At 51.1% G+C, this 26370-nt stretch overlaps 4 protein-coding genes and 2 long non-coding RNA genes across 12 annotated transcripts in view; 3 read left to right on the plus strand and 3 right to left on the minus strand.

The window, feature by feature from the left end:
* Window positions 1-92: 92 nt before the first annotated feature.
* MRPS21 (mitochondrial ribosomal protein S21) lies at window positions 93-1160 on the minus strand. The gene is made up of 2 exons (XM_034424944.3): window positions 1027-1160; window positions 93-371 (listed from the first exon to the last, which is right to left on the minus strand). Exons 1-2 carry the CDS (start codon window positions 1107-1109, stop codon window positions 191-193), a joined length of 264 nt encoding a protein of 87 aa, XP_034280835.1. The 5' UTR covers window positions 1110-1160; the 3' UTR covers window positions 93-190.
* On the plus strand, window positions 919-2813 carry LOC132712519 (uncharacterized). The gene is made up of 2 exons (XR_009623174.2): window positions 919-1510; window positions 1937-2813. It is a non-coding gene; the product is annotated as an uncharacterized LOC132712519 (long non-coding RNA).
* A 941-nt stretch (window positions 2814-3754) lies between these two features.
* CIART (circadian associated repressor of transcription) overlaps window positions 3755-26370 on the minus strand; it is a 33568-nt gene continuing 10952 nt past the window's right edge. For 2 of the 4 annotated variants that reach the window (XM_087880689.1, XM_087880688.1), the window contains exons 3-7: window positions 7210-7755; window positions 6578-6653; window positions 5921-5999; window positions 5511-5637; window positions 3755-4442 (exon numbers count right to left, since the gene is read on the minus strand). In XM_087880689.1, the coding sequence (XP_087736815.1) occupies window positions 3912-4442; window positions 5511-5637; window positions 5921-5999; window positions 6578-6653; window positions 7210-7740 (1344 nt within the window). In that variant the 5' untranslated portion in view covers window positions 7741-7755 and the 3' untranslated portion in view covers window positions 3755-3911. Of the gene's footprint in view, window positions 4443-5510; window positions 5638-5920; window positions 6000-6577; window positions 6654-7209; window positions 7756-8972; window positions 9243-16506; window positions 16646-26370 lie in introns of those variants that run through there. The other 2 variants (XM_034424946.3, XM_034424947.3) reach the window with 2 other exon arrangements.
* CA14 (carbonic anhydrase 14) lies at window positions 11421-17901 on the plus strand. 4 transcript variants are annotated; one of them, XM_034424948.2, is made up of 10 exons: window positions 11421-11701; window positions 13627-13712; window positions 13977-14156; window positions 14344-14489; window positions 15068-15163; window positions 15928-15994; window positions 16510-16667; window positions 16871-16997; window positions 17118-17138; window positions 17586-17901. In XM_034424948.2, exons 1-10 carry the CDS (start codon window positions 11523-11525, stop codon window positions 17672-17674), a joined length of 1149 nt encoding a protein of 382 aa, XP_034280839.1. In that variant the 5' UTR covers window positions 11421-11522; the 3' UTR covers window positions 17675-17901. The 4 variants fall into 4 exon arrangements, with proteins under 4 accessions (XP_034280839.1, XP_034280841.1, XP_087736816.1 ...); XM_034424950.1 differs by having other exon boundaries at window positions 11544-11701; window positions 13692-13712; XM_034424949.3 differs by lacking the exon at window positions 11421-11701 and adding an exon at window positions 13379-13524.
* LOC148111474 (uncharacterized) lies at window positions 18853-23099 on the plus strand. Its single transcript, XR_015730333.1, has 2 exons — window positions 18853-19436; window positions 21546-23099. It is a non-coding gene; the product is annotated as an uncharacterized LOC148111474 (long non-coding RNA).
* Window positions 19317-24507, minus strand: APH1A (aph-1A gamma-secretase subunit). The gene is given in 9 exon segments (XM_034424953.3): window positions 19317-19381; window positions 19678-19801; window positions 20652-20779; window positions 21589-21711; window positions 21972-22045; window positions 22604-22628; window positions 22631-22773; window positions 24254-24293; window positions 24296-24507. Coding segments are annotated over 9 exon segments (792 nt in total). The 5' UTR covers window positions 24366-24507.

Raw genomic sequence — 26370 nt, forward strand, 5'->3', positions numbered from 1 at the left:
AAGAGAAGAGGCGTCCCCGGCGAACACCAACTTCCCCCCCCCCCCCGGTGCGCGTTCAGGATGGGGACTAAAAAGCTCTCAAGAAGAGTCGGAACTTTGTATGGATTTTATTGACTTCACAATAACTTTCCGGACAAATCAAAGCGAGCGGGAGCCTCGGCGGCGCCTCCACCCTTTGAAAGTCTTGGGTTTAGCAACCGAGCCAAGGATCCGGGCGGTTTTTCCTCATGAGGAAGTTGATCTTTCTGCCCATTTCAGAGTTATAGATTCTCCGGCACGCTTCGTAGGCCTCCCGCCGCCTCTTCTGGCACGGCTTCTCGTAGTACCGCTTGCGCTTAACGTGGTCGATAATCCCATCCATAGTGAGGACTCTACGAAGAAGGAAAGAAAGAAGAAGGAAGCGTCTCTTTTAAAAAGGCGAGATCCCCGCCGGGAAAATCCGAGGGGCGCGCAAGTTTAAATCGGGATGAATTTTCCCTCCTCCTTCCAACCTTCCGCCTGATTTGCACGGCTTTCCGGAGAGTTACCAAGATAACATGGGGCTGTTTAAAACACGGGGGACGGGGAGGGGGGGTGAGAGCAGAGGGAGGTCTGGACCATGCCGCGCCTCCTCCCGTTAGGCGGGGAGAACCGCCGTCATTCATTCAGACGGAGCCCGTGTCGCTTCGGAGACGCCTGGGCAGCAGACGCGCAGCCTTCGCCTTGACACGGGCGCTGAGCAGCCGCAGGCCCTCCCTGAAGGGAGCCGAGCCAAGCCTCCACCCAGCGGCAACCCCAATCCCGGAGCATCCGCGCCCACCCTGCTGACACCTCGGGCCGAGAGGAAGCCGACGCGTGTCCGGCTACCGGCCTCGGAGAGCCCGGAGGCGCTTCCAAGACGGCGCAAACGGTCGGGAAGCCGCTCGGGCGCGCCCTGCTGTGCCTGCACGGCGGCGCTCCTGGTCGCCGCGTGGCCCGGGGGCTCCTCCGAGGGGCGCCCAAAGACTCGGGAAGTGGGGGGGGGGGCAGAGGCGGCGGCGCTCCTACCTGGTGAGGACGCGGTAGGCCAGCTCCACGTCTCCGCCCGGGACCATCACGGTCCGGGCGAGGAACTTGGCGTGGTGCGCCATCTTCACCCGGCAGACCTCCGGAGGGACCGGGAAGCGCCTCTCGACTCTCTGCCGGGGATTTGGGCGGAAGCGCCCGCCCTGCCGCCGGAAGCGCCCACCGGAGGATGGCGCCCCGCCCGGTCGCCGTGGCAACGGCGTGAAAAAGGCTCCGAGGTTGGCCGCCGGCCCTCGCTCGCCCCGCCGATCCCGTGTCTCTTCCGCCGCGGCCCTGGGATCACCAGCCCTGGATCCCCGGCGAGCTTCCCCGATAGCGAAGGGCGCCCCGCCTGCAGACTCTGGGTGTCGCCACGAGGGGGCGCTGGACCGTCGCCGTTTGGCTCTGCCGGGCCAGGAGTCCCCCGCGAGAGAGAAGCTGCCCTTGAACTGTCCGGAGTGCACGTTGTCCAGGGAGAGGCCGGACGGTGCGGAAGGGAGGCAGGGTGGTGAGAAACCGGCCTCCCCCCCTCCCTCCTAGGAAGAAGGCAAGGGGGAAAACGACCCACAGGGCTATGTCTCTTGTTGTCCATACTGTATTGAATTATCTGGAACAACAGGGGACGTATGTGAGGCTGTTATTTGTGGATTATAGCTCTGCCTTTAACACCATTCTACCCAACAGGTTATTTCTTAAAATGTCCAATTTGGGTATAAATCAGAGGATTTGTTTGTAGATAAGGGATTTTCTGACAGGTAGGCCACAGTCTGTAAGGATGGGATCTCACCATTCCTCTACTCTGATACTAAGCACAGGAGCCCCCAGGGTTATGTGCTAAGCCCCTTTCTTTATTCCTTGTATACATATGATTACACCCCATTGTATAACACCAATGCAATTATTAAATTTGCAGATGACACAACAATGCAAGATGACACAACAACAACATTATTACAACAACAACATTATTAAGAACAATGAGTCTGCTTACAGAAAGGAAGTACAAGGGCTGATATTGTGGTGTAAAGAAAATAATCTTACACTTAACACCAAAAAAACTAAAGAACTTATAATTGACTTCAGGAGGAAGAGAGATATACGTTTACCATTGTACATAAATGGTGAGATGGAGAGTGTGGGTAGTTTTAAATTTCTGGGCATTTATATCTCGGAGGACCTCTCATGGATTATGAATGCTGACATGTTTGTGAAAAAAGCACAGAAGAGGCTGTACTTCCTGAGAAAGTTCAGGAAGATAAATCTATCTCAGCATCTATTTCTGTCCTACTATCGCAGCACCATTGAGTGTCCTGACATACGTCATTCTTGCGTGGTATAGGAGCAGCTCTGTAGCAGACAGAAAAGCTCTACAGAGAATCATTAAAAGTGCCCAGAATATCATCGGGCTCCAGCTACCAGCCCTGGACGACATCTTCGAATTTCGCTGTTTGAAGAAGTTGCATAACATTCTCAGACTCTTTAGGACTGTTGCTTTCTGGCAGAAGATACAGAACAATTAAAACTAGGACCACATGTTTTCTGAAGTTTTTATCCCAGAGCTATAATTGCACTCAACAATGAACTAAAGGGCCACCATCAGTGAGCTGTTGGACAGCATTACTTGGTCTGTTGTGTGGATGTTTGGGTGGTTTAAGGGTGGGGAATTTGTGGTGGATGGAGGTATCTTTGGGGATTGTATGTGTTGGACCTGGTCTTTGGGTGTTAAGTGAATTTCGTTCTATGCATATACTGTGTATACATGTACAATGACAATAAAATTATTAAAATGACTTATGACCTTATGACTTTTATTTTTCATTAACACCTTAAAATTGTATGCCCCTTCTCAGACCTCATTTAAAGGGACATTTGTGTAACATCCAGCACTGATCATGCTACCTAGTTAAAACGTCTGCAAGAAAACAAGCTCAGAGAGCACCAACAACCCCTCATACATATAACCTCTTTGTCATGTAACGGATTTCCTATGCAGAGGGGAACTTTTGTTCAGTCGGATCAGCTTTTACTCTTGTAATTTTCCATGGATAGAAGGCCTCTGATTTGCCCCCCTCCCTTTAATAGCTCTGATCTGCCCCAGAATAAACATCCCACTGATGACATCAAAGAACAGGAATTTCCCCAGGATAAAGGGAGGATGCCAGAGGTGGAATCCACATGTTATCTGAGGGCAATCTTTCTGGATTTCACACAGGATCAAAGCCCAAATCGGGAGCAATCTGCAGATCTGCACAGGGAGGATACCAACCAGCATGTATACAAACCACACCCCTTTGTTCACACCAAGGACCAGTCCCCCCCCCCTCTATAAAACTGGCTTCCCACCCCATTTTCTCTGTAGTCTATCCCTAAATGCAAATCTTTTTGCTTTTAGGAAATGAATCTCCTTTCTCACAATATGCCTGAACTTCATTTTTTGTTTGCTCCTGCATCACTTCTTGCAGAACCCAAAATTATTCTTCCAATGCTTTGATGTCTTAACTATAAAAGGGAATGTAAGATGGGTCTCAGGATTCCCCCTTTGAATGAGAGGAGCTCTTTTTAGTTGTAAATTGTAATTAAATTATCTTCCTGCCTTGGTGCCTTATGGAAGAGTGGCCATACCAGGGCCAGAGCCTAGACCATATTTGGCCAAGAGCATATAGTTTTGCATCAGATCACAAAGATAAATGTCTAAAGGATGGAAAAAAGAACCATGAACCTCATCAACAGCCATTGTGGCAGTGTCTTTATTGAAACTAAAGTTTTCCACCCTGAGGGCATGTACAGTTCTGCTTTCTCTTGAACATATGTGAAACATTTAAGTTTTTAAAAAGTTTGTGAAGGGGAAAGATGGTCTGCAAGTCCAGGGAGACATGTCTGCTGGGGCATCAGGAGCTACGGCATTTCACAGGTTTTCCTATAGATGCTTCGCTCCTCTCCAGCTTCTCCCCAGACAAGTGGGGCAGCAACAAAGAGAGGCCACCAAGAGTTCCTCTGGGGGCGGAGCTGCTTGCTGTCAGGACACCAGGTAAGCTTTGACAACGAGGTGGCTCCCCTGAGCCAGAGAACAGCATGTCAGGAGGGCAGCCGTGTGCAAGAGTCTTGGAAGCAGCTTGTGCAAACATAACCTTTTGGAGAAAGAAAATCACTCCACAATTGCTCGTGTTTGGCCCCAGCAAGATCTGCCCAAGCGTGGAGTTCATCTGACTGAAGTCTACTTGTCCTAAGAGAGGGTTCAAGGGCAACATGTGAATCCAGGACAGGTTCAGAGCAGGTTCATTGCCCATGGGTACTGGCTCTCCCTGCCGAGTGCCAACATCATGGTCTTCTAAGGAAGAGAGGTCCGAGAAAGGCCTCAGCATGTCATCTTGGATGGATGGGCTTCTGCTTCCCATGATCTGGTCTTCTACACAGAGGGACTGAGAGAGATGGTAGGAAATCAAGCCAGGTTTAAGGAGCCCCAAAACCCCCTTCAACAGGATAGCAATAGTAACAGCATTTAGACTTAGATACCGCTTCACAGTGCTTTTCATCCCCCTGTAAGTGGTTTACAGAGTCAGCATATTGCCCCCAACAATCTGGGTCCATTTTACCAACCTCAGAAGGACGCAAGTATGAGTCAACCTTGAGCTGGTCAGGATCAAACTGCCAAACTGCTGGCAGTCAGAATTAGTCTGCAATACTGCATTCTAACCACTGCGCCACCAGGATGCAAGTCCTGTTCCCTCACGACACAAAAGAGCGGCTAAACATCCCTCCTGGAGGTGAGACAGGACCCAATCCTGAAGTTTTATCAGTTGGCAACATTCATGAAATTAAACTTCTGGATTCTTTATTTTCTATGTCAAGAACAGTCAGTGGAGCTGGAGCCCCTTATGATCACGATTCACGCAATACTTGATTTGCACATGAGACTGGGGGCTGTCAGATGTTTCCTCAACAAGGCTTTCTCCAGAGGTGTCAGACCACAATGCCCATTTCTCTGAGGAAGCACAGGACGTAGTTTGAGTCCAACACGTCCAAAGAGAACCAGTATGGGGTGAGACGAAGGCAAACATTTGCCCAGAGTTGTGAGAGGAGCAGCAAATAAAGTTAATCAATCAATCCACCAAATCAAATTCCATGGCTAGATCAACTTTTTGGAACAGAGAGGCCAGGAACATTATTGTCCAGGATCAGGTGGTGTTAATAGGGGAAGCGTTATTAACTTGGACTAGACAGAAGAGTGAGAGAATCCAAGGAAAGCCAGGCAGGTGTAATCAACTGGAGAAAGAAACACAAACACTCACACCACTCCTACAAGTTCCAGGGAGGAAAGGAAAAACAAATAACAGCCCCCACTGTACAGAAAGGAGAGCTCATCCCAGAGAAAGCCATCCATGCCCTACAACTCCACAGGTTAAGGGTTTACATATGTACAATAATGTCAATGGGTCATGTACAGAATCTAGCCAAGTCAGGCAGAACAAAGTGATCTTGGCACTCACCTTTGCTGCCCCACATGCCTCCCTGGCTGACACACTGTAGCTGGCCTGGGAGTCCTTCAAGGGGATGTGAGGGTACCAGATCTTGAGCATCTTTTCCACCTGCAACAGGGTGCCCAGGTATCGCTCCCTGCAAGCCAAGGGGAAATGAAGTCAGACAGATACATACATACGTAATGGAGCCATCCAGATTCTTCTACATCTACACACAAGCAAAGCTACAACACTGTTTTTAAAGACTCTTTCCTTGCAAAATGCAGTCCAGAGGGGGCCCCACAAAAAGTGTTTTCTGATGAGGCAAGTCTCAGAATTGCAATAGCACAGCAGGAGCTCAGTGGTGACAAGAAAACAGTTAAGGCATCTGGCTAAGTTAGGGGGCTTGAGCAGCACTGGCCAGCAAAGGAGACCCTTACCCCATCTGAGGCTTCTGAAGGACACCAATGATCCGCTGGATCCGATCCATGGCCACGCTCTGCTGGAAACTACTTAGACCTGCAAAGTGCCAAAACAGGAAGCTCAATAAACATGGCTACTAGGATTGAATGGATTAGAGCAACAGATCTCAAACCATTTCCCGCACTGCCTGCTGCCTAGAATCGGACTACACGGGTGGAAGGGTGACATGCAGCCAATAATCTCATCAATTCTCTATGACTTGTCCAGATGGATTGTTAATTCCACCCACCCACCCGTCTGTGCGAGGGGACTGCAAGAAAAGCAAAGAAGGCCAAAAACTTCAATAGAAACAATCCATTTTTGAAGCTCTGGTTGTAAAGGAGAAGTGACTGATCTCAAAGACAACCTGCTGGGGTGTGTAAGAACTCTTAATACTTCATAGGCTTCTGAATTACAATGGGATGGGTTCCCCCACCACTACCCCCAAGCTTCTCTATGAAGGGCCGGCTGTAATGAGAATATTGGCATCAAAGCAGCCAGATCACGCATCTCCATGGCTCTCCTTCCAGGCACCCAGACAACACTTGCAGTTTACTAATCCCCCAGTTGCCAGGGTGTCCAGCCCATTTCGCTCCCATCAAGGCACCCAGGCAGGTGTGCCTGCTGCTCCTAACCTTGGTCAAAGCAGCCCATTTTCAAGCGATTCAGAAGCTCCAACAGGGGGCGGACAAAGCCTTGGAGTTCCCAGCACTGTAAACATGGAGCACAAAAGAGTGTGAAGTGTGAAAAGCTGCACAACAAGATTTAAAAACAGTTCTCTGGGGAAGAAAGAAGAATCTGGGAATGAACGGAAGACTACAATTGATGTTTATTCCTGCACGGTTGCTCATAAAACAATACAAAAAGGGCCACTGTCTATGTCAACAGGGGCACGGTAGCCGTGAGGTTACCACCTATCTGCAGCTTGAACCCGAGTGGGCACTCTTACTAGCAGAACCCCCGCTCTAAACTGCCCTTTCTAAGCCACCTTCGAAGTCTTAAGGTAGACTGACTGAACAACACCTCCTTCTGAAAAGCAAACCAGACAGCTGTGTGGCCTCCATCGTTCTGCCCAGTGAAAACGATCCTTTTCAGTGTGGTGACGATTGCTCACCAAATCCCCAGTGGATTCTTCCCTTTCGCTCGTAAAAGGAAGGAGCAGTCGGATAACCATCAGATCTAGGGGGTTTCTTGGTGGGACTACACGGAAAGAGCTCTCCCAATCCCTAGTTGAGCATCATCCCTCCGGGACCACCAGCGGACTCACCTTTTGTGCAAAGGCTTGGTCCCCTTCCGTCCAACAGGGAGAATGCAGGGTCTCTTCTGTTTCCTTCCTCCGCTGCCTCTTTATCCCAGGCGATGACATAGATGCCGTGGGGCACAGAGGGGGACGGCTGCCTCCTGTGGCACTGCTCTGAAGCTTGCAGCCACCGCTGCCCTCAGCCCTCTTTCGGTTCACCCTCTGCCCAGGCAGGCTTCCGTTTGGACTGACCCGGCGGCTAAGGAATGTCTCCCCGGGACCCTCTGGGCCACGGAGGCAGCCAGAGCCAGGAGGCTGCAATCCAAAGGGCTGCTTGGGTCCCTGACCAGACAGACCAGGCAAGAGGAGGAATCCTGAGCCATTGAGGCAACCTCGGTGTCTCGGCAACCTCACCTCCTTCCCATCACTGAGAAGGAAGATTCTGAAATTCCCCTTTGGTGATAGGAGCTGCTCTTCCTCGCCCTCCTCCTCTTCGCTGGTGGCACTTTCCACTGAATAGAAAGACTCCCAGGAAGAGATGCTTCTTGTGTCATCCATGGATTATCTTGATTGCTAAAAGAAAGAGGGGGGATGTCCATCAGCCTGGCTTCCCTCTTCAGGCACTTAGACAAGAAAGCATTTACAGGTTGCTATTTCCACAAGACATTTCCCCCCACCCCCCCACTTTCTGGAACTCAGAGGCCCCCCTCCTGTTCCTTTAAGCAGCAGCAGCATTATTCAAACACTACAATTGGGGACAGAAACCATCACCAGCAGCAGCCACAGATCTCCAAGCACAAGGAACAGAACCTCGGGAAGGGACCAGGTTCTGCCAATTGGATCAGCACCACAACCCATCCAAGCAGCTCCCAAGCCTGGCCACTTCCAGGCCCTGCAAGGTGCTACATGCCACCAGCCAGAGTGTTCTGCACCCTCCCAGGGGAAAGCATTGTCCTCGCTCAGGAAAAGGCATTCCAGGGGAGAAGGGGGAGGGGGAGTACGGAGGAAACAGGGTGGGTTTATTGGAGGCGCTCCAGGCGGCCCACGTCGTCGCCGCCGCCGCCGCCGCCCTGAGAGCGCCAACCGCCCAGGGTCACCCCGCGAGTTTCTCGGGCTGGAAGCCAAGTTTCGCAGGGAGGGCCGGTGCCGATCCTGACCCCGCACGTGGGGGGCACGCTGCCCGTCGGTTCTGGCTGAACAGCCCCAAACGGCGGGAGTAAGCGAAAAGCCCCGAATCCCTCAGCCCGAGCGGCTGTCCGCCAAACCCGCAGGAGGTGCGTAGCCAGCAAAGGCTCGAAACCACCGGAGCCCCAATGGCGACCGTAGCCGAAAGGACTCGGAAGCCGCCTCTGCGCAGTTCGGGGACATCTCGCCAGTAACCCCACCTCCGTCCCCGGCCTCACAACCGCTAGCTCTAGAGCCGCCTTTCGCCAAGTTCTCGCGCTTCGTTCCGAAGTCAGGAGCTCCAAAAGGCAAAGGAGCCGAAGCCGGGACTGACTTCCCGGCGACCTCGCCCAGCCTGCGAATAAGCTCGCCCGTCGGTCCCACGCGAACCCCGCTCCCGGCCCATCAGAAAGAAGCAGCGCCGCCCGCCACCCAAAAGATCCGAGGCAGCCGAGCGCGGCCGCTACCCTCCAGCCGGGACCAGATTCGGCAAGCACTCTGCACATGCCCCGGAGGGGGTCGCCCCTGTCCCGCCCGCCCGCCCGCCCCGGTCTCCGACCCCGAAGCCCTGTTGGGAAATCTCGGGGGAACGAAAAGGACGCCGCGCTCGCGCCGCCGATACCCACCGGCTGCTCCGGGAGGCTCCGATGAACTGCCGGCTGTCGGGAAGCCAAGCCCAGCTCAGGGCCCGCACCACGCGGCCACGTGCGGCGCCGCACGTGCCCGCAGGCCCCGCCCCTCCTGGCCCGCCCCGAAGGCGCCGCAGCCTCGGCGCGCCATTGGCTCGGCGCCGTCCAACGCGGGGAGGGGAGAAGGGCCGCGCACCCATTGGCTGGCGGGTCCCAGCCAGGCGCAGGCGGCCGCACGCGGGTCGCACGGGGCAGCGGGGAGCGGGAGGCGAGTGGGCAGACCCGTGTCTCTCCGCGCGCGTCTCCGCACACGTGGCAGCGGCGTGCAAAGCGTCCTCCGCCGGGCTTTCGTTCCGCGGGACGGCGGGGATCGAATCTGCGGCCGGCCCACCTCGCCGGACGGTCTGCGGTTCAGACCCAGGCCGCTACCGGAGTGCATTGCTTGGAAAGAAGCAGCGAAGGCGGCGCGATTCAACGGGCGGCGGGGCTGCTCGCAAAGCCTATTTCATCCGGCTGGGGATGGGGGCGGGAGAGAACTGTCCTGCCCAGCGGCTCCATCAGTGCGGGAAGGCCGCCGGCGACTCTCCCGATCGCGCGCGCTCGACACGAAGGAGCCGGACCCCCTCTCGCCCGCTACACAACCGGCTCGCGTTGGTTCGCCTTCGGGGACGCCCAGTCCCGAATCTGCCAGAACATCCCGTGATCGTCACAAACGTTAATCGGGATTTGGCGGATTAGTAGAGGTGTAACCGCAGCGGTGTGAATTGAACGCGCTTCCATCCGGAGAGGACAGCGAGAACCCGAGTTCTTCCCAAAGCGCAGGGACGCCCCAACCGCCTCTAAGAAAGACGTCGCAATTTGCTTGAAACACCCATAAAACACCACGTTCCTCTCTTTCCACTTAACTCCAATACGTGGAATGCTGGCGAAACGTTCAAGTTTATGCTGTGTTTCACGTTCACAAATCAAGTTTAACCAATGCGCAAAAGACCCGGGGACTAAATCAAAGCCACTTGAGAACCTTGCTTTAACCTTGACTTGCATAGTTTGGGTTCCACAGCATAAGCAACTGTCACATCCTCAGGCGTGTGGCTTGAGAAATCAATGCAGGGCACCCCCTTTCTCCTCCTGCCCTTTCACAAAAGGGATTGGCTGAGGCAAGGGGAAACCTGCTGCTTTGCCTTTCCTGGCCTTGATTGGGGGAGGGCTCCCTTGCCATGCTTTCCTGTCCTGTCCTGCCCCCACCCACCCCCCAACAGCACAACCTGGCGCAATCAAGCAAACACTGGGTGGGGGACTGGGTCACCATGACCTGCTCTCTTTCAGGCTGGCAGAAACCCAGCACAGAAGAGGAAGCTGGTGGGGTCCAGCCCAAACTCGAGAGGGGGGGGGGAGGAGTTTCCTGGGTTTGCCTGCCTGCTTCCCTCCAGGCAAGGGCCCCCAATTCTGTAGAACCAGAATTCCACCATGGGAGGTTGGCTGCTTGTCTTTTTGCCAATCTTCTATCAGCAAGATGATAAAAGGTCAGTGTCTGTAAGGACCTTTGGTCCCCGCTGCTGCTGTGGCTCCGCCAATTGGTTAGCTTTCCAGGCAGCCACAGCCCTTGTGGATCTCCCCAGTTTTTTTTGGGGGGGGGGGTGCTTAACCCTTTCTCTGCCAGTCACTTCCTCTTTGAAATCCAGCTCCTTTTCTTTTATTCTTCACTATTTATTCTGGATTTAGCAATGCATGCGCTTCCTACATCAGAAAACTACATCCACAGAACCTCAAGTCAGCTATTAACTACCACAGTGCCAACAAGCAAATTCAGCTAATGTGCGCTATAACCCATCCCAACACCTTCCAGGCAGTCAAGGATGGGGAAGGGGGGAGACATAAAGGTGCAGTCCAGCAGGTCGTGAAGCACCAGACTAGAAATGACTCCTACCCAAAATATTTTGTTCCCAAGTTCTTGGCAACGTTCTGTACACAGCAACAAGCCACAACTCTGCTGCAATGAGGGGGACTTCTTATAGCAGCAGGAAAGGCCTAGAGAGCCCCCACCCCCACCCCCCAGGATGCCACACAACCAAGCCATGATGCTCAATATGTCCACACGATTTTTTTTGTGCAACACAAAATTAGAAAGTGGCAACAGGTGAAACGTTGCGTGTCCATACGTGGAAGCTCAATGACGTGTGGCCACTATTTTGCCCCCGTTCCTGCCTCTGAGCCAGGCCAAAGCTGTGCCTCCTGTGGATCATCCCCCTGAGCCCCTCTCCCTGTGCCTGCCTGAAAGCTCAGATGAAAAGAACCGGCCTGTTGCGCAGGGACTTGGCTGGCACAGGCCTGAAGGGGAGCCAAGCTCTTCCAGCTCCCTCCCCCCTGTCCAAACACATTTGGGACTCTACAGACCGGTGGACGGGTGATTTAAGGAGCCGAGTCCTCCGCCGCAGGCTGGCTGCCTGGCTTGCCCAGAGCCACCTTAAATGGCATTGGCCGCCTTCTGGTCGGTGTCCAATGGGGACCTCCTGACTCCCCTGGAAAGAGGCAAGCAGTGGGGTGCAGATGTGGGAGCGGAAGATCCCATCTTTGGCCAAACAGAGACTCCTCTTGGCTCAGGACCCGTCCATTTCTTTGGAGTTTTTCCTCCCATTTCACCTGCTTTTTCCTTTTCTGATATTCCAAGATGTTGCTAGTTCTCACCCTCTGGCAAGCTCTTTCCCAAGCCCTGGCTGCAAGTGGGGGTAAGTGGCGTTTTTCTTTTTCCTCCCAGCCCTTTGTTTCTTCATGGGGCCCCTCTGCCTTTCTCCAGGGGGACCCACTGCAATTAGGCAGCTCGGGGAGAGGGAAGGGGGGCTTTTTCTGGCAGAGACTTGGATGGACACAACAAGGCAGCTACCCCTGGTAACCACTCTGGGCTGCTGAGGCATTTTAGTTTTTTTTTAAAAGACGCTTATTTGTTTCTCTGAAAGCAAGCGAGCCCCTTCTCAGACTAATCCTTTGGATGGAGCGCTGGCAAAGTTTGCAAACAACTCTGCTCTTTGCAGGGAGGAAGGTTCGCAGAGGGCCTGCCCTCGTTTCTCTTCTGTTCTGTTAGGGCTCCCAGAAGCTGTAATGCCTACAGGCACTGGCAGTGGCTTCTAGAATTATCTATCACTCTCTCACTTGTAAGAAAGAAAGAATGAAGCTGAAAATACTCTTGATAAAATGGGAGAGTAACAATCCTGGGAAAATATTTACAAAGAAGCTGCCTGAGAGCAAGCACGGAAACGGTAACACTATTCTTGAAAGAAAGTTTCTGAACTGAACAGCCCAAGAGACGGGGAAAGAGTGAGGAAAACAGAGTAATGAGAAAAGAATAAAAATTTTAGAGAATACAACCATTTGTCACGAGAAGACTTCAGATGGGGAATTAGCATGAGTCTCTCCTGGAAGCTTTGAAAGCTAACCCAGAGGTGCTTTTTCCAAAAAGGCAATTGGACTTTCTAGAACTGGAGAAGCTTCTTGGATGAGAAGCAAAACTTTTTCATGGGGGGGGGGGAGACCACCAAAAAAATCCAGTTGCCTTTTGGAGAAAGCACAGATGACAACCCAGATGACTTGAGAATCTCCACAGACATTTGAAGGCAATTTATGCCAAAGGTTTTTGGATGCTGTGCTCTTCAATCAGATCCATCAATCGTCCTCAACTCTCTCGTGCGCACGCGCTCTACGGCATGATCTGCTTCCCGTGGCTTATGGACTCGGCCACTCTGCAATCTGGGCTGACAACTCCCAAACTGTATCTGAGGCTGCAAACACAAGCCCTTCTGGCAGGCCCAGACAGGTGGAGCTCAAGGGGAGTGGACGGCAAGGAAATGGCAGCCTGACACCTGCCTTTTGCCACAGGGAAGGGGGAAAGAGCACTGGGTGAGGCCTCTTTGGCAGAAGGGCAGAAAGCCACCGTCTCAAGCCGGGTCTAAACGAGGGTGCCAAGATGTAGACAGGAATGAGGCTATGTGCTAGGCTAGACCCCCAGGTCCTCCGAGAGACAACGGCAGCATCTGAGGGATCTCTGCTCTGGGACTGCTCTCAGCTCTGGGGAGGAGGCCAAACACACATCTTCACGCCACCAGCCAGAATAAATTTAGCAGCAGCTCATGCGCCTTCAGGAGGTGACATGTCTGCTCACGGCCAGCTGTCCTTTTTCGGGGTGGAAGAATTCAGTTTCTTTTCTCTAGTGTATCAACTCAGGTTTCATTCTTTCAAAACAGAGAAAGAGGCTATCGCCTAGATCTTAAAAAGCAGCCCCCTTATTCCAAAGGTCTGATAGGAGGCTAGTCTTGCAGTCCCAGTTGGCAGTGCTTTTAGGTCCCTGGAGATTAGCTGATCTTTTTTTTCCAAAGCTCCTTTTCTGAAATAAAGGACAGGATTCCAGCACAGGGGAGAGAATGCAGGTCAGAATATCACGCGCCGGTACCCGTTCCCTTTTAAGAGCGGGACTCCCGCGGACACAGCCGTGCCACCTCCCGTCAAGCTAGAAGGGAGCAACTGCTCCCATATCCGATTGGTGCATGATCACCTCACGGTCTGTTGTGGAAACGGGTGTGGGATTCTTCCCTTGTGAAGGGTTCAGCCCTGTTCTTGCAGCTCACAGGTGGGTTTCTTTGCTATGGGCTCTTTCTGCCAGGACGGAAGTGGCCCCACATCTGGAGCTGTCAGCCAAGAGTCTCTTCCTCTGCCCTTCTCCTGCAGGTTCCCACTGGACATATGAAGGTAAGGAGAAACAGCTGCAAGCAATACCTTACTCTGCTCATCGGAATTGCAAATGTAGCCACAAAGTCGGGAGGGGCTGCCCAAACGTGCCTCTTCGCTGACAAAGCCTCCCACAGTCCTTCGGGTGCTCCAGAAAGGCCCTTCGGAGGTCTCCAGTAGGAAAAAAAAAAAAAAGGCACTTCCAGAATAGGGGGAGGAAACATTTTGTGAGAGGAGGGGGGCCTTTCTGCATCCTGGATCCATAAGCCTTTTCTCTTTTTCCAGGCTCTGACGGGCAGACGCACTGGCCAGAGAGATATCCAGACTGTGGTTGGCAGGCTCAATCGCCCCTCGATATCCAGACAGATTTGGTCCAATATGATTCTTCTCTGCCTCCCATTGAGCCAGAGGGATACCGCGACCCTGGGAGTGGCTCCTTGACCCTGACCAATAACGGGCACACAGGTAAGAACAATTCACAGGATCTGTTGTTTATTGTGCAAAGGTCTGGTTGAGAAGACAATGCTTTTTCCGTCTTCCCCATCTTGAGGACTAGTAACTCTAGAAAGAGCACCATACCATAGATCTTTGTGATAGTGTTCCTCCTCCCCGCTGGCTGCCAGCTGAGGCTCCTTGCTCTCTGCCTCCACAGTGCAGCTCTCCCTCCCCGAGAACCTGCGCCTGCATGGCCTGCCCAGCCTCTACTCAGCAGTGCAGCTACACTTCCACTGGGGCAGCAGCGACAGCCGGGCCGGGGGCTCCGAACACCGTGTGGATGGTCAGGCCTTCCCAGCAGAGGTAAGCCAGCGGTACTTACATGCAGGCAGCCCCAGCTGGGCCCCTTGCTGGGGCACAAGCAGTGGCTGAATTGGCCCAACACTCCGCCTCCTTTGGCCAAGGAAGCCCAGTTCTACCGGAGTTATCTGGGGACTGCAACACCCAGAATGTTCATCGAGGCTGGCTGGGAATTCTGGGGACTGCAGACTGGAAAGCCTATATCCAGGTCTTTTTTTCTGAAGGAGCCACTTTTCTGTGCCTACTTTTGCATGGACTGGTCTGGACCTTTCCCATATCTGTGGCCCCCAAATGACTTGGGACTCTAGCGTGATGGGTCCTGTTGATCACTGTCAGTTGCATCCCCTCCTTCACCATGGGCGTGTTGCGATTTCTCTTTCCTCCGTAACTGGAATCAGTCTCTCCTCAGAGGGACTTTGCCCAGCCCTCTGGCCATGGGCTGAAGGAGGAATGGAGCTGCTTTTCATAGTCGGAAAAGCTGACTTGGCTGCCTGCAAGAAGAAATCCCAACTCCACCACATTTCGATAAAAGTCACGAAGCTTTTCCTCCCTGCCCTTTAACTCTTTGTCTTCACCCTCAGCTTCATGTGGTCCACTTCAATTCAGAGAAGTACACCAACCTGAGCGTGGCCAAACACCAACCGGATGGGCTGGCGGTGCTGGGCATTTTCCTGGAGGTGAGTGTCTGCCGGGTGAAGATGGTGCCGTGGCCACTCTCCAGAACTGTCGAGCACTTCCTTGGTTCCTCCACCCTCCACCCTCTCCTTCTTGGCCACTTTAGGGTCCCTCCCTGCTCCTTTACACCAGGCATTCTTTAGACAGCCACCTGCCAACCGTACTGACTGCTGAAAAATACAGATCCAGTGTTTAATTAACATCCTTCCAGAGCTTCTGGCAGGGGGAGGCCCAGGAAAGCTCTCCTTACAGACTAGGTGGCTTAAGCTCTAGGCTCCCCTGCTGACAAAAGGGGGACGCAGCCACCACTGGTGTTTGAGGCACTCCAGGGTTGACTTCTTCAACAGAAGGCATACAGCAAAACACTTGCAAAAATCATGACCAGAAGTCGGTGCTCTAAAGGAGGCATGAGTGAGTCCCATCTAAAGGAGCCTGCATTCTTACCCGATTTGCCTAAAACTCTCTTGGGCCTCGAAAATTCCTGTGTGACGGTGCCACAGAACCTTCTTTCCTGAATAAAAACTGCTTCCTTGGCAAACCTTCACCCACGGTGCCAAACAGAGTGATGCAGTTTATTTAGTCACCTTCTCCTATCCCTTGATCCGTGTTTCTTTTCTCTCTCTCTTCTGTTTTAAAACTTCTCCTCTGCCCCACATGAAGCAAATTATTCAGCTACAGGCTCCGCGCCAGCCTTTGGTGGCCTGGCAAAGAAAGAGAGCCATCACTGATCAACAGGGAGAAGTCACTTCTTCTTTGCATCTGGCAGGTTGACAGTGTGGAGAATCCTGCCTACAACCACATCTTGGACCGTCTGGACAGCATCCTTTATGCAGGTAGAGGGTCCTTTGGGGGAGGGAAGGGCTGGCAGGGGGGACGGACAAAAGCACAAGGGAGAGAGTGGAACGGCTGGCAGAGGCCCTGAAATCCTAGCTGGGCTCTGGAGGAGGATCGAGACGTCACGTGTCACTTTGCAGTCTGCTTCTTCAAACACACGTCGTTATTTTACAATAACGGTGAAAACAAAGCATTCAGGATCATTAATTTCTTGAAAGAAAAGTGCTGGAAAATAGATTTTATATTCCCAGTGGTTCTCAGTAGTGAGATTCTTCAGAAGCAAGCACTTAAAAGCCCATCAGCCAGGGAGTTGCTCTGCAAAAAGGTCCCCTGCCTGTTCCTTGGAGCTGGGAGGCCAGACTAGGCAGGCCTCCAGCCTTATACAGCCTCAGGCATGCAACAGGAAGGCTCCCAAAAGCCAGCCCTGGTCTCTCTTCCCCCCCACTGCCCCCGGACCTCTTTTGTCATCATTCCAGTTTTCTCTTTCCATTTCCCCAACTCCTAAACTCACCAGAGCAAGAAGTCACCGTTGCTCCGTTCAATGTGCGAGAGCTGCTCCCGGCGCATCTGGGCCACTACTACCGCTACAATGGTTCACTGACAACCCCGCCTTGCTATCAGAGTGTGCTGTGGACGGTTTTCCACCAGTCAGCTCGCATCTCTGCCACTCAGGTAGAGCCTGAAAGATGAAGTGGTTCAGTTTAGGCAAAGGGTCTGCATGTTGGATGGGGGAGGGGGGCAGCCCCAGGACGGCTGTTGGAGAAGGGGTTCTCATTAGTCAATAGAAACGGGTTACGTCCATCGGTGGGGGAGGGGTGTGTGTGCAAATTCCTCTAGAGAAAACTAGTAGCAGGCTTGACTCACATCTTTTATAGCTGGAGAAGCTGCAGAAATCTCTTTATTCTACAAAAGATGGGAAGACCCCCTCCGAATTGCTGATCAGCAACTTCCGGGTGCCCCAGCCCTTGAACCAACGCCTGGTCTTCACCTCCTTCCCTGTCGGTGAGCACAGAGGCTGCTTTCCTGGGTGTTTTGTGTGCATGGACTCACCTGTAGAGATGGGGGAGGCTGCCCTCTGGTGGACAAATTTGGCCCAGCACCTTTCTCTCCCTTCCCTTCTAGGGCCATCGGAATACTCTGCAGGTGCGACTCCCCTCCTATGATGCTCAAGGGGGCCAGGCGCAACTTGCACAGCCAGCTAGCCAAGCTGCAGTGGTGGTGGAGGACAGGAGCCTTGCCAATCCAGGCCTACCCTGCCCTGGGGCCAGAGAAGGACCACTGATTAAAGAGCTGGCCATCATGGGTGGGGATGGGGAGGTGTTTCTGTCAGTCAGAACTTCCAATAATCATGCAAAGAAAATGAGAAATGAGCCGGCAGGCCTGACCACCTTTCTGGAGTTCTAGAACGACAGCTACTATGGTAGTTAGTGTTTTTTAGCCATGAACTTCCTGGCTTACACCTCAGTTTGCTCACTGTTCTAGTCCTCAAAGAGGAAGTGCATTCCATTTTTAAACTTGGGGTGTATCCATCTCCCCCCCCCCATCCTCTCTTTAACTGTTCTGACCTCTTTCCCTCTTTTCTCTTTCCAGGTGAGGTCATTGCCATAATTGTTGCAGTGCTCTTGGGCTGCCTGGGTGTCTTCCTTGCTGGTTGGATTTTGGCAAAGAGAAGCCGGTGAGGAGCAGGTGAATGTGGGATGCCAGCCCGGTTCCTGTCTAACTGCATTGCAGTGCCAGAATAAGGGAGGTTCCCACCTGTTTTGTTCTGGAGGGGCAAGTGATTGAAGTGATCCTTTCCATCACCCCACTCCTCGCCAAGTGGAGTACCATGAATGTGAAAACCGTGAGAGAATTTCACTGGAAAGAGAACACAATAGATATTTATTAAACTTCCTCCTGCCCCTATCGTGAGCTTTGTGTTTTTCTACTCTAGTGAACAAGAATGGCAGGAGCAAAGGGCCACTGCAGAAGCCTCCCCACCAGGACAAGACTTCCACCTACAGCCCTGCCATCTTTTCTGTTCTTTGTGGAAGCCACAAGTATTTAGACTGGGGGGAGGGAGGGGAAACCAGCAAGATCGTCTGGAGAAGGAACTAGCCCAACCAACACCGGCCTCCCTCTTCTGCCACGCTGCCCAGCTGATTTCCCTCTCCAGCAAGATCAGGAAGAGGCAGTTGGCACCTGGGAAAGAGTTTCTCCTCCATAATGCTGTGACTCCTAAGAGAATCCGCAGCCCCACCAAGACTCCCTTTATCATTTTAAACACAAAGCTGCTATTGTATCTCCTGCCAACTTCCATGGTTGCCAAAAGAGAGGAAGCCATGGGAATCCCAAGGCCCAGGTTGAATATCTGGGCTGGTCTCGCCCAGTATTCAGAATCCCACTCAACAAAACACAACTGCCACATTCACAAAACCAGCTGTGCTGGGACAATGGCTGGCTTCTCAGAACACTTGGGTGACAAACCACTCAGCCCTATTTGAGTCAAGACAAACACGCTGTGCAAACCCAGCTTTTGAGCTTGACCAGCCTTTTAATCAGGCAGCGTAAGCAGAAGTCTACATCCAGAAAGGGCTCCATGGCGTGAGACATCTTTGTGCCACCCACTGGCAGGGCCCGCTTTCCTCATTGCCCAAGGTGACCCAACATGAGAACAGTTACCAGAGAACTCTTTTTATTAACCGCACCATGAACCAACTCATAAAAGGATTTAGGGCTCAACATTAAAGAAAGAAAGTAGGATTGGGACTTTATAAAAAAGAAGAATTAAGTCAGAGCAAGAAAGATCCTTTGTGTTCATATAGACACAGTGGCACCTCCTAGCCAGCAGATGGTGCTCTTGCGCCCCACCAGGTCCAGTGTCTATACAGGATTACCCAGTGGATGAAGGAAAAGTTCAGGCTGAGAACAAAGGGATTTTGTTGGCACACGGGGAACTTAACCGTAGCCCACAAAACCTCCAGCAGAATCTACTAGGGAACATAAGGGACTGGGGCTTGCTCAGCTCTCCAGGAGAAGCCGAGTGTTCATCTTCCAGGGCAAGCAAAGGAGAATAAACAGAGCTGGAGGAAGGAGAGGGTTCCCAGCCACAAGCCACAAGGCACACAGCTAGTCTTCCTGCATTCCAAGCCATCTTTTAAGCCAAGGAGCCTTTTCTACCTTCCCAGGGCCAGGCAGGAGCTCCAACCATCTGAGCAGCTCGGGGAGCCCTTGTCCCAGGTGAAGACCCACATTCAGCAGTGTGGAAATTGTCCTGGGGGGGGGGGGGGGGCTCATCTTTCCTAGGAAGCTTCTGACCACCAGGACCCAATGGGCAGGGACTCAGTCCTCCACAGGGAGTTGCAGCTCAGAATACACTATAATGTGGCCATCCCCTTTCTCCCTGCCTACAAGGAAGGACAGAATAATTAACCTGCGGGCAAACCCGAGACAAGGCACCAAGTAAGTCTTCCAAGTTCGGATCACCCTCCTCTGGCTTCTAGAACAGATGGAACAGGGTGGGCAAGGGAGAACTGAGACCCAATCTGTATTCCTCAACTGCATTGCACCCCGGATGCAGGACCCCCCCCCCTTTTAGGCACTTTCGAGAGAACAGTGAAAGGCCTCCCAAAATTCTTGCTGTTCTTCTCCCCCCCCCTCCACTTCCCTCTTTTCCAAACCCCACAAAACCCATGGCCCTCACAGGAAAGGCAGGCAAGGATGTTGCGCAGTGAACCACCAGCTGTGAAAAAGGACCACACCCCTGTCGAGATGGTGATGAGGAAGATGGGAATGAGGCTTGCTTCATAGCATGGGTTCAGAAATGTCTGTGGGGAGAAAGTGAGAGAGGATTTCAGAAGGCAGCTGTATCTGCAGTGGTTCCCCCGCCCATCCATTCCCTCCCTCTGCCTTTGAACTGAGAGACTTGGCCTGGTCTGCTAAGTGGCCCATTTTGTCCCAAATGCAGAGCAAATGCAGAGTACAATTCCCTCCTGGGGAAGTACAAGCCCTCTGTGTCCCCAAGGGAAAAGTATTTTAAGTACGTTCTGTTAAAGGAACTACATTGCTTTGGCTCCCGTGATTCACTAAGACATAAACCATGGCTTACAATCACAACTGGCTGGAAACCGGAAAGTTGGTTATCTTTTCCCTGTTTTCAGACATTTCCCAAGTCAAGGGACAATTGGCTCAGCGTCTTTGGGAGGTCCTTGTCCTGAGCAATCACACAGTAGACCTATGAAGGCTTCAACCAACATTTGTTTGTTTGACTTTTCTCCTTTTAATCAAATTAACCTATTTTGAGGTTATCCAGCAAGAAAGCCCTTTCCTGTTGCAAATTTTTTTCTTCTGTGATTTCAAGTTTGACCATGAGGTTACTCCATGCTCAAATATAAGAGAAACTTGTTCCTGTAGTAAATGATCTGGGGATCATTATTGAATAGATTCTGCTTAGCAAATAAAAAAAATATTTTTTTAAAAAAATATCTTTCAAGCATGTTGGGCTGTTAACCTTTCTCCCTTCCTCAGAAATAATGGATGGGTGGGATCTCTTCTCCTGGAGAAAGCCAATCTAGAAAGAATAGAAGCTCAGTACTGCCTTCTTAAGAGGAGAACCAGATCAAACACACATTTTAGCACAAATCCTGGGCAACCAGATCTCCTTCCAGATCCACTCACCAGTCCAGATATCACCAGGTGGCTGACAATCACCAGGGCCAGCTTCCAGTAGTGCGTCTTCTCACAGGCATGGAAGAAAAGGGTCCCCCAGAACATGTGTAAAAAAACCAGGGCCATGGTCAGAGAAGCTGAATTGAGAAGCCAAGAAAGGGGAATTCAGCCACATGACATGCCCGAGTTTGTGCAAAGCCTGAGACGGCTCAGAGAACGGAATTGGGGCCAAGCACAGCAAAACATCAGACAGGGACAGTCATAAAAATGTCTAACAAAAGGATTAGGAAAATATTAGAAAACTCTGAAAAAATAGTTTATTGTAAATGTTTATGGAGATTCTCAATCATCCCAATCACGGTTGTTCCAAAAGTGCTTTCTTTTTTCAAAAGGCAACTGGACTTTCTTGTTTTTTTTCTTTCTGGAAACCTTTTGCTTCTCATCCAAGAAACTGGATCTCATCCTCAGAACTGAAGAAGTTTCTTGGATGAGGAACAAAACATTTTCAAAGAAAGAAAAAAAACCAAGAAAGTCCAATTGCCTGGTGAAAAAAAAAGTACTTTGAGGACAATAACTTTACTGTCTTAAGCATTTTCTTAAGGAGAGCCTTAGGATTTTTTTTTTCACACCTGTCACAACAAAATGCTTTTTCTGTTTCGGTGGGGTTTGCAGCTCAGTCTACACACATCATACTCCGGCCTGAAGAAGCAGTTATGCCAAAAGTTTTATAGATTCCTCCCTGCATCAAAACCTGTCTCGTGGAGGGGGGCGGCTGCCTTTCTACAGCCTAGCCAACTGAATCTCATACTTTTTCTGATTCTAAAATGTCTGAAAATGCCTCTTGCTAAAACACCAGAGGGACCAGGGGAAAAGCCACATATAGTCTTTTCGTTTTTTTTAAAGAAATGTTTGTTTCGGCAATCTTTCCACCCACAAAAGGCCCTACCTGAAGTGATGAAGTAATAGGGCGAATCCCCATGGATGCCAACTGTGCTGGGACCAATGGAATCTGCAAGGATGTTAATGACGGAGAAGACGGCGCTGATAATGCCAAAGGAGAGGCCGGACACTACCGGTGAGTGGAAAATCAAGAGTGGAAAACATTTGAAATGGTTTGCCCAATTAGCAGTAACTCTGGCAGCTGTTTAGAAAAGACCCAGCACGGGCACTCCAAAAAGGCAGTTCCCAAAACGAGAGAGAAGCTTTTTGAGGCATAACTATTTTGAAAAGGATGCCAGATGTGCAGCAGCCACTTAAGCTAAGCTTGAGGTCATCAAAAAGCCCCCGACTCTCCTCTGTGGCAACCCCCATAGCCAGAGGTTCACTCACCATAGGGCATTTGTTTGGTCAAAACGGGGGATCGCCCATCTTCGCTTATGGTCACAAGCCCTTCATCTGCTTTCCTAAAACGGGACGCAGAGGAAGCGGGGAACTCATTAAGCTCCAAAAATACCAGCAACAAGTGGCCGCCTCCACCTCCTTTTTTCCTCTTTGTTCTTCTTGGATTCTTTGCCCCATTTAGGTTCAAGGAACATTTCATCTTGAATTAACACCATCACTAACTCTAACTCTACCACGCAATCCCAAGAAACAGAGGACCTGATTCACCGATCCCAGCTTAAGCTAGAGTCCCACCTGCAAATGAAATAAAGAAAGGATGCACAAATAAATATCCTGAGAGAAAGACTGCCTATCCTCAAAAGACACCTTACTCTGATTGCTGAAGTCAGTACCAAAGAAAGCATTGGAGGAGGAGAATTATTTACTTAGTAAAAGGTTTCCCACTCTTTACTGCCCTCAGACCGCAGTTCCTGGGAATCTCTGGAACAAGTTTATGTGGAAAAATTAAGAAAATTAGGCCAGGCATAGACTGGCTCCAGGGACTGGCCAGCTGTCTCTACCTCTCCCTCTCTCCCTCTCTCCCTCTCTCTCTCTCTCTCTCTCTCTCTCTCTCCCCTTACTTGAGGAGCTTGAAGTGAGCAAAGCGAAGGCTTCCTGCAGCAGGACAGACACCACTGCCCCAAACATCAGCAGGCGATGCTGCAGCCATTTGTCCTCCTGGTCACTCAGGCGAAGAGAAATGAACCAGACTAGGGAAGCCAAGAGAAGGGAGACCAACCAAACGAAAGCCCTGGATTTAGAAAAAAGAAAGAAAAAAAACCCATTCATTTCTCTTAGAAGATGCTTTTTGTGGGTTTTGAAAAGATGCCCCGGACATTTCAATTCAACCTGCATCAACTACAGTTAGCCTGATCTAACCATTTATAGTATTTTGCACAATTTGCACTGTTTCTGCCCATCATTTAAAAAAAAAAACAGCAATTCACCAGTTTGCCCTAGAAGTCTGTCTAAATCTTTTCAGTGGCTTGTGAAATTACAGACAGTATCCTTTTTTTTTTTCAGGCATAATTTGGGAATCCCAAAGGCTACATTAAAAAAAAATAAGTTGATTTTTAACACTGTCAAGGAGCTGGAATTGGCATATGGGGTTATCTTTTTTAATTTTGGTTCAACATCCTAAATATATGCAGAGCTTGTTAAGAGTTTTCTCAACAACACTCCTCAAACCTGAGAATGTTTTCTAATTGAAAGATAGAAATTTATTTCAAGGAAGAGTTGAAACAAAGCGACCTTGGTAATAAAGGAAAGCACCTGAGGCAGTGGGGTTGACGTCTAAAAGTCCCACTTGACTAGCCCTGATGAAATTACCTAGTTAGGGTTATGAAATGTCTGCAAGAAAATAACCAAGCTCAGAGAGCACCAAGGAGCCCTGAGTAGTCAAAGGCAGGCTTGGCTCTCAGCAGCTCGGAGTCCTCTCTGGGGGAGGGCTTCCCAATTCATCTTCCCTACACTGGGGGGGGGGGGCGGTTTACTTAATTTCCCTCTGCGGGGGAAGGGGGGAATCAGCAGAAGTCAAGCCAAAGGCTTCTTGCACGAAAGAAGGTACGGAAGGCCAGGCCAGAGCACCTGAGGGCAGGGCTTTCCCCTGGATCTGCCCCTGCCTCACTGGCCGCCCAAAGCCGGGGGACGGGGAGCTGCTCGGAGAAACTTCCAAGCAGGCCCAGGTGGCAGCGGAGTGGCTGGGGCAGCTGACGTTTTGGTCATCCCAAGTAAAAGGCCGCCTCTCTTTCCTGGCCAGCCACTTTCTTACAGTCGGACACGCTGGCTGTTGTACCCACGAGCGCCTGGGCTTTTCAGCCGCAAACGGGCCTTACGAGGAGTTGTGTTCCCCGGGTTTCCTGTGAGGGCGCCCATCGGAGCCCGGCCACCGAAAAAGAGGCCACGGCTACTCAATGCACAGCTGACGGGACCAGTGGTGAAATCCAATTTTTTTTTACTACAGTTTCGGTGGGCGTGGCTTGGTGGGCGTGGTGTGGCTTGGTGGGCGTGGCAGGGGAAGGATACTGCAAAATCTCCATTCCCACCCCACTCTGGGGCCAGCCAGAGGTGGCATTTGCCAGTTCTCCGAACTACTCAAAATTTCCGTTACCGGCTCTCTAGAACCTGTCAGAACCGGGACCCGCCGCCGCTGGCAGCCCCCCTTCCTTGCTGAACTGGGAAGGGGGCACAGCCAGCCACCCTTCAGCCCCTCCGCCCGCCCCCGCTCTGACCCTGCCACCAGGATAATGACACGCAGAGGGTCCCCGGCCTAGTTAGCAGGCAGAGTGCCAGCGCCGGCCTGAAGGTGATGAAGGAGCAGCAGAAAAACACGCCCACCCCCATCGTGCCTCGGCAGGGGGAGGAGCAGCGAGGGGAGGACTGGGATGCCCCTGGGCGGAGCTCCCCGCACAGGCACCCTGGGAGCTGCAGTCCCCCCCGGAGGAGAACACGGACCCAATTGGGGCCGTCCGAGCTCACGGCAGGTGGGGATCCGCTTGCTGGTGCCTCGCCAGGGGCATCCTGCCCCCGAGGCAGCCAGTCACGGAGCGCCAAGGAACGTGAGGCATTCGGCTGTCTCTAAGGCACCCTTCTGCGAGGGGGAAGGGGGTGGCCGGTGCCACTGGCTTGGAGCTCCGGCAACGAGCGAGGCTCTGGACTGGCGGTTTCCGCCTCTTCCCTGCTGGCCCACCTGACACTAAGCTCAGTGCAGGAGAGGGTGGCAACCCTGGGCAAGGAGCCAGAGGCAGAAGCAGCCCAGCTTCTGCGAAGGTTGCCAGTTTGCAGAGGAAGAGCCACGCTGCAAGATTGTCAGAAGGAAGCCAGTGCCCGCAGGAAATCCCGGGACAGCCTGACTCCTTTCTCGGGTCTGTGGTGGGGACGGGCGAAACCCAGATGTCCCTCAATTCCCGGGCCCACCGGGCCCCGGGGCAGCAGCCCCGGACTGCCAGATTTACAATAAGTATAGAAACTAAACAGACCCACCTGGATCAGAGAAGCTTGTGAAGCCATAAAAAAGGCCAAAATTGGGAAAGAGCCTGTTGGGCCAGATGGTTTACCTGCCTCTCCTTCCTTAAAAACAGACGAGACAGGAAATCTACCCAGACTGACAGTTGGACAGAGGCCAATATGGCATTAATATCCAAAGGAGGTCATTAGATATAAATTACTGGAAGAAACAGTAAAAGAAAATATGATAAGATGGGCCAGGGACATAGGGCACAACATTCAACTGGCAAACTGGGAGAAATTGTGGAAACAGAACATCAAAATGACAAGAGCCATACCCTACAAAGAAAACCTCATAAAAATATTTTACAGATGGCACCTAACACCAGCCAGACTAGCCAAAATATATCCAAACACCTCCCCACGCTGTTGGAAGTGCAAAACAAAAAAGGGGACATACTACCATGCCTGGTGGAAATGTACAAAGGCCCAACAATACTGGAAGGACACAAAGGAAATTATTGAAGAAATAATAAACCAACAAGTAGAAAACACTCCAGAATTTTTTTTATTTGGAATGATAACAACACAACACAACAAAGAGACAAAATACCTCATCATACACATCTTGACAGCAGCACGGTTACTGTTTGCGCAAAATTGGAAATCAGATCAACTCCCAACCAAAGACAAACTAATCTCGAAGATAACAGAATGTGCCGAAATGGATAGACTGACACTAGAACTCCAAGATAAAGAAGAAAGTGAATTCTATCTTGTATGGCACCAGTGGTATCAATGGCTAGAAAAGAAAATCAGTACAAATATAGATGAAAGAAAATAGGGTAGAAAAAATAAAACCGGAAATAAACAAATAAAGAGGAGATGCAAGATTATTTCTAATCTAAAACATCCAAATTGACAATGTATTACTTATATATTAACTTATAAAGCAATATATATTCTGATGATGATCAAAACATATATGTAAAGTTTGGTGTGGGTAGGTTGGTGGTGGGAACTTGTTTGTCTTTGTAATGTCTTTGTATTTTTTGTATTGTCTTTTTATCTCTGTTTAAAACTCAATAAAAATATATATATATATCCAAAGGAGGTCAGCACTAATGAATAGTGACTGTACATTATTAAGGATGTTTTTGGCCAAGAAATCCTGAAAAGGGTCCAAGAAAATGGGTCTTTCTGGATTTTATTCACAAAAGATCAACCTAGGTTTTTAACCAAAAGATAAAACTGTTCCCACTGTGTCTTTGTGATTTTGTTTCTCCATTTAGGTAAGGCAATATCTCTGACAGGATGAGCCAACAGATGATTGTCTCGTCTACTACCTCACCAGTGCACAGATCAAACGGAGAATTATCAAAACCTTGTGAGATACAAAAAG

This window comes from Pantherophis guttatus, chromosome 18 (genome assembly GCF_059756535.1).
Source record: "Pantherophis guttatus breed Tessera chromosome 18, ASM5975653v1, whole genome shotgun sequence".
Taxonomy (NCBI): domain Eukaryota; kingdom Metazoa; phylum Chordata; class Lepidosauria; order Squamata; family Colubridae; genus Pantherophis; species Pantherophis guttatus.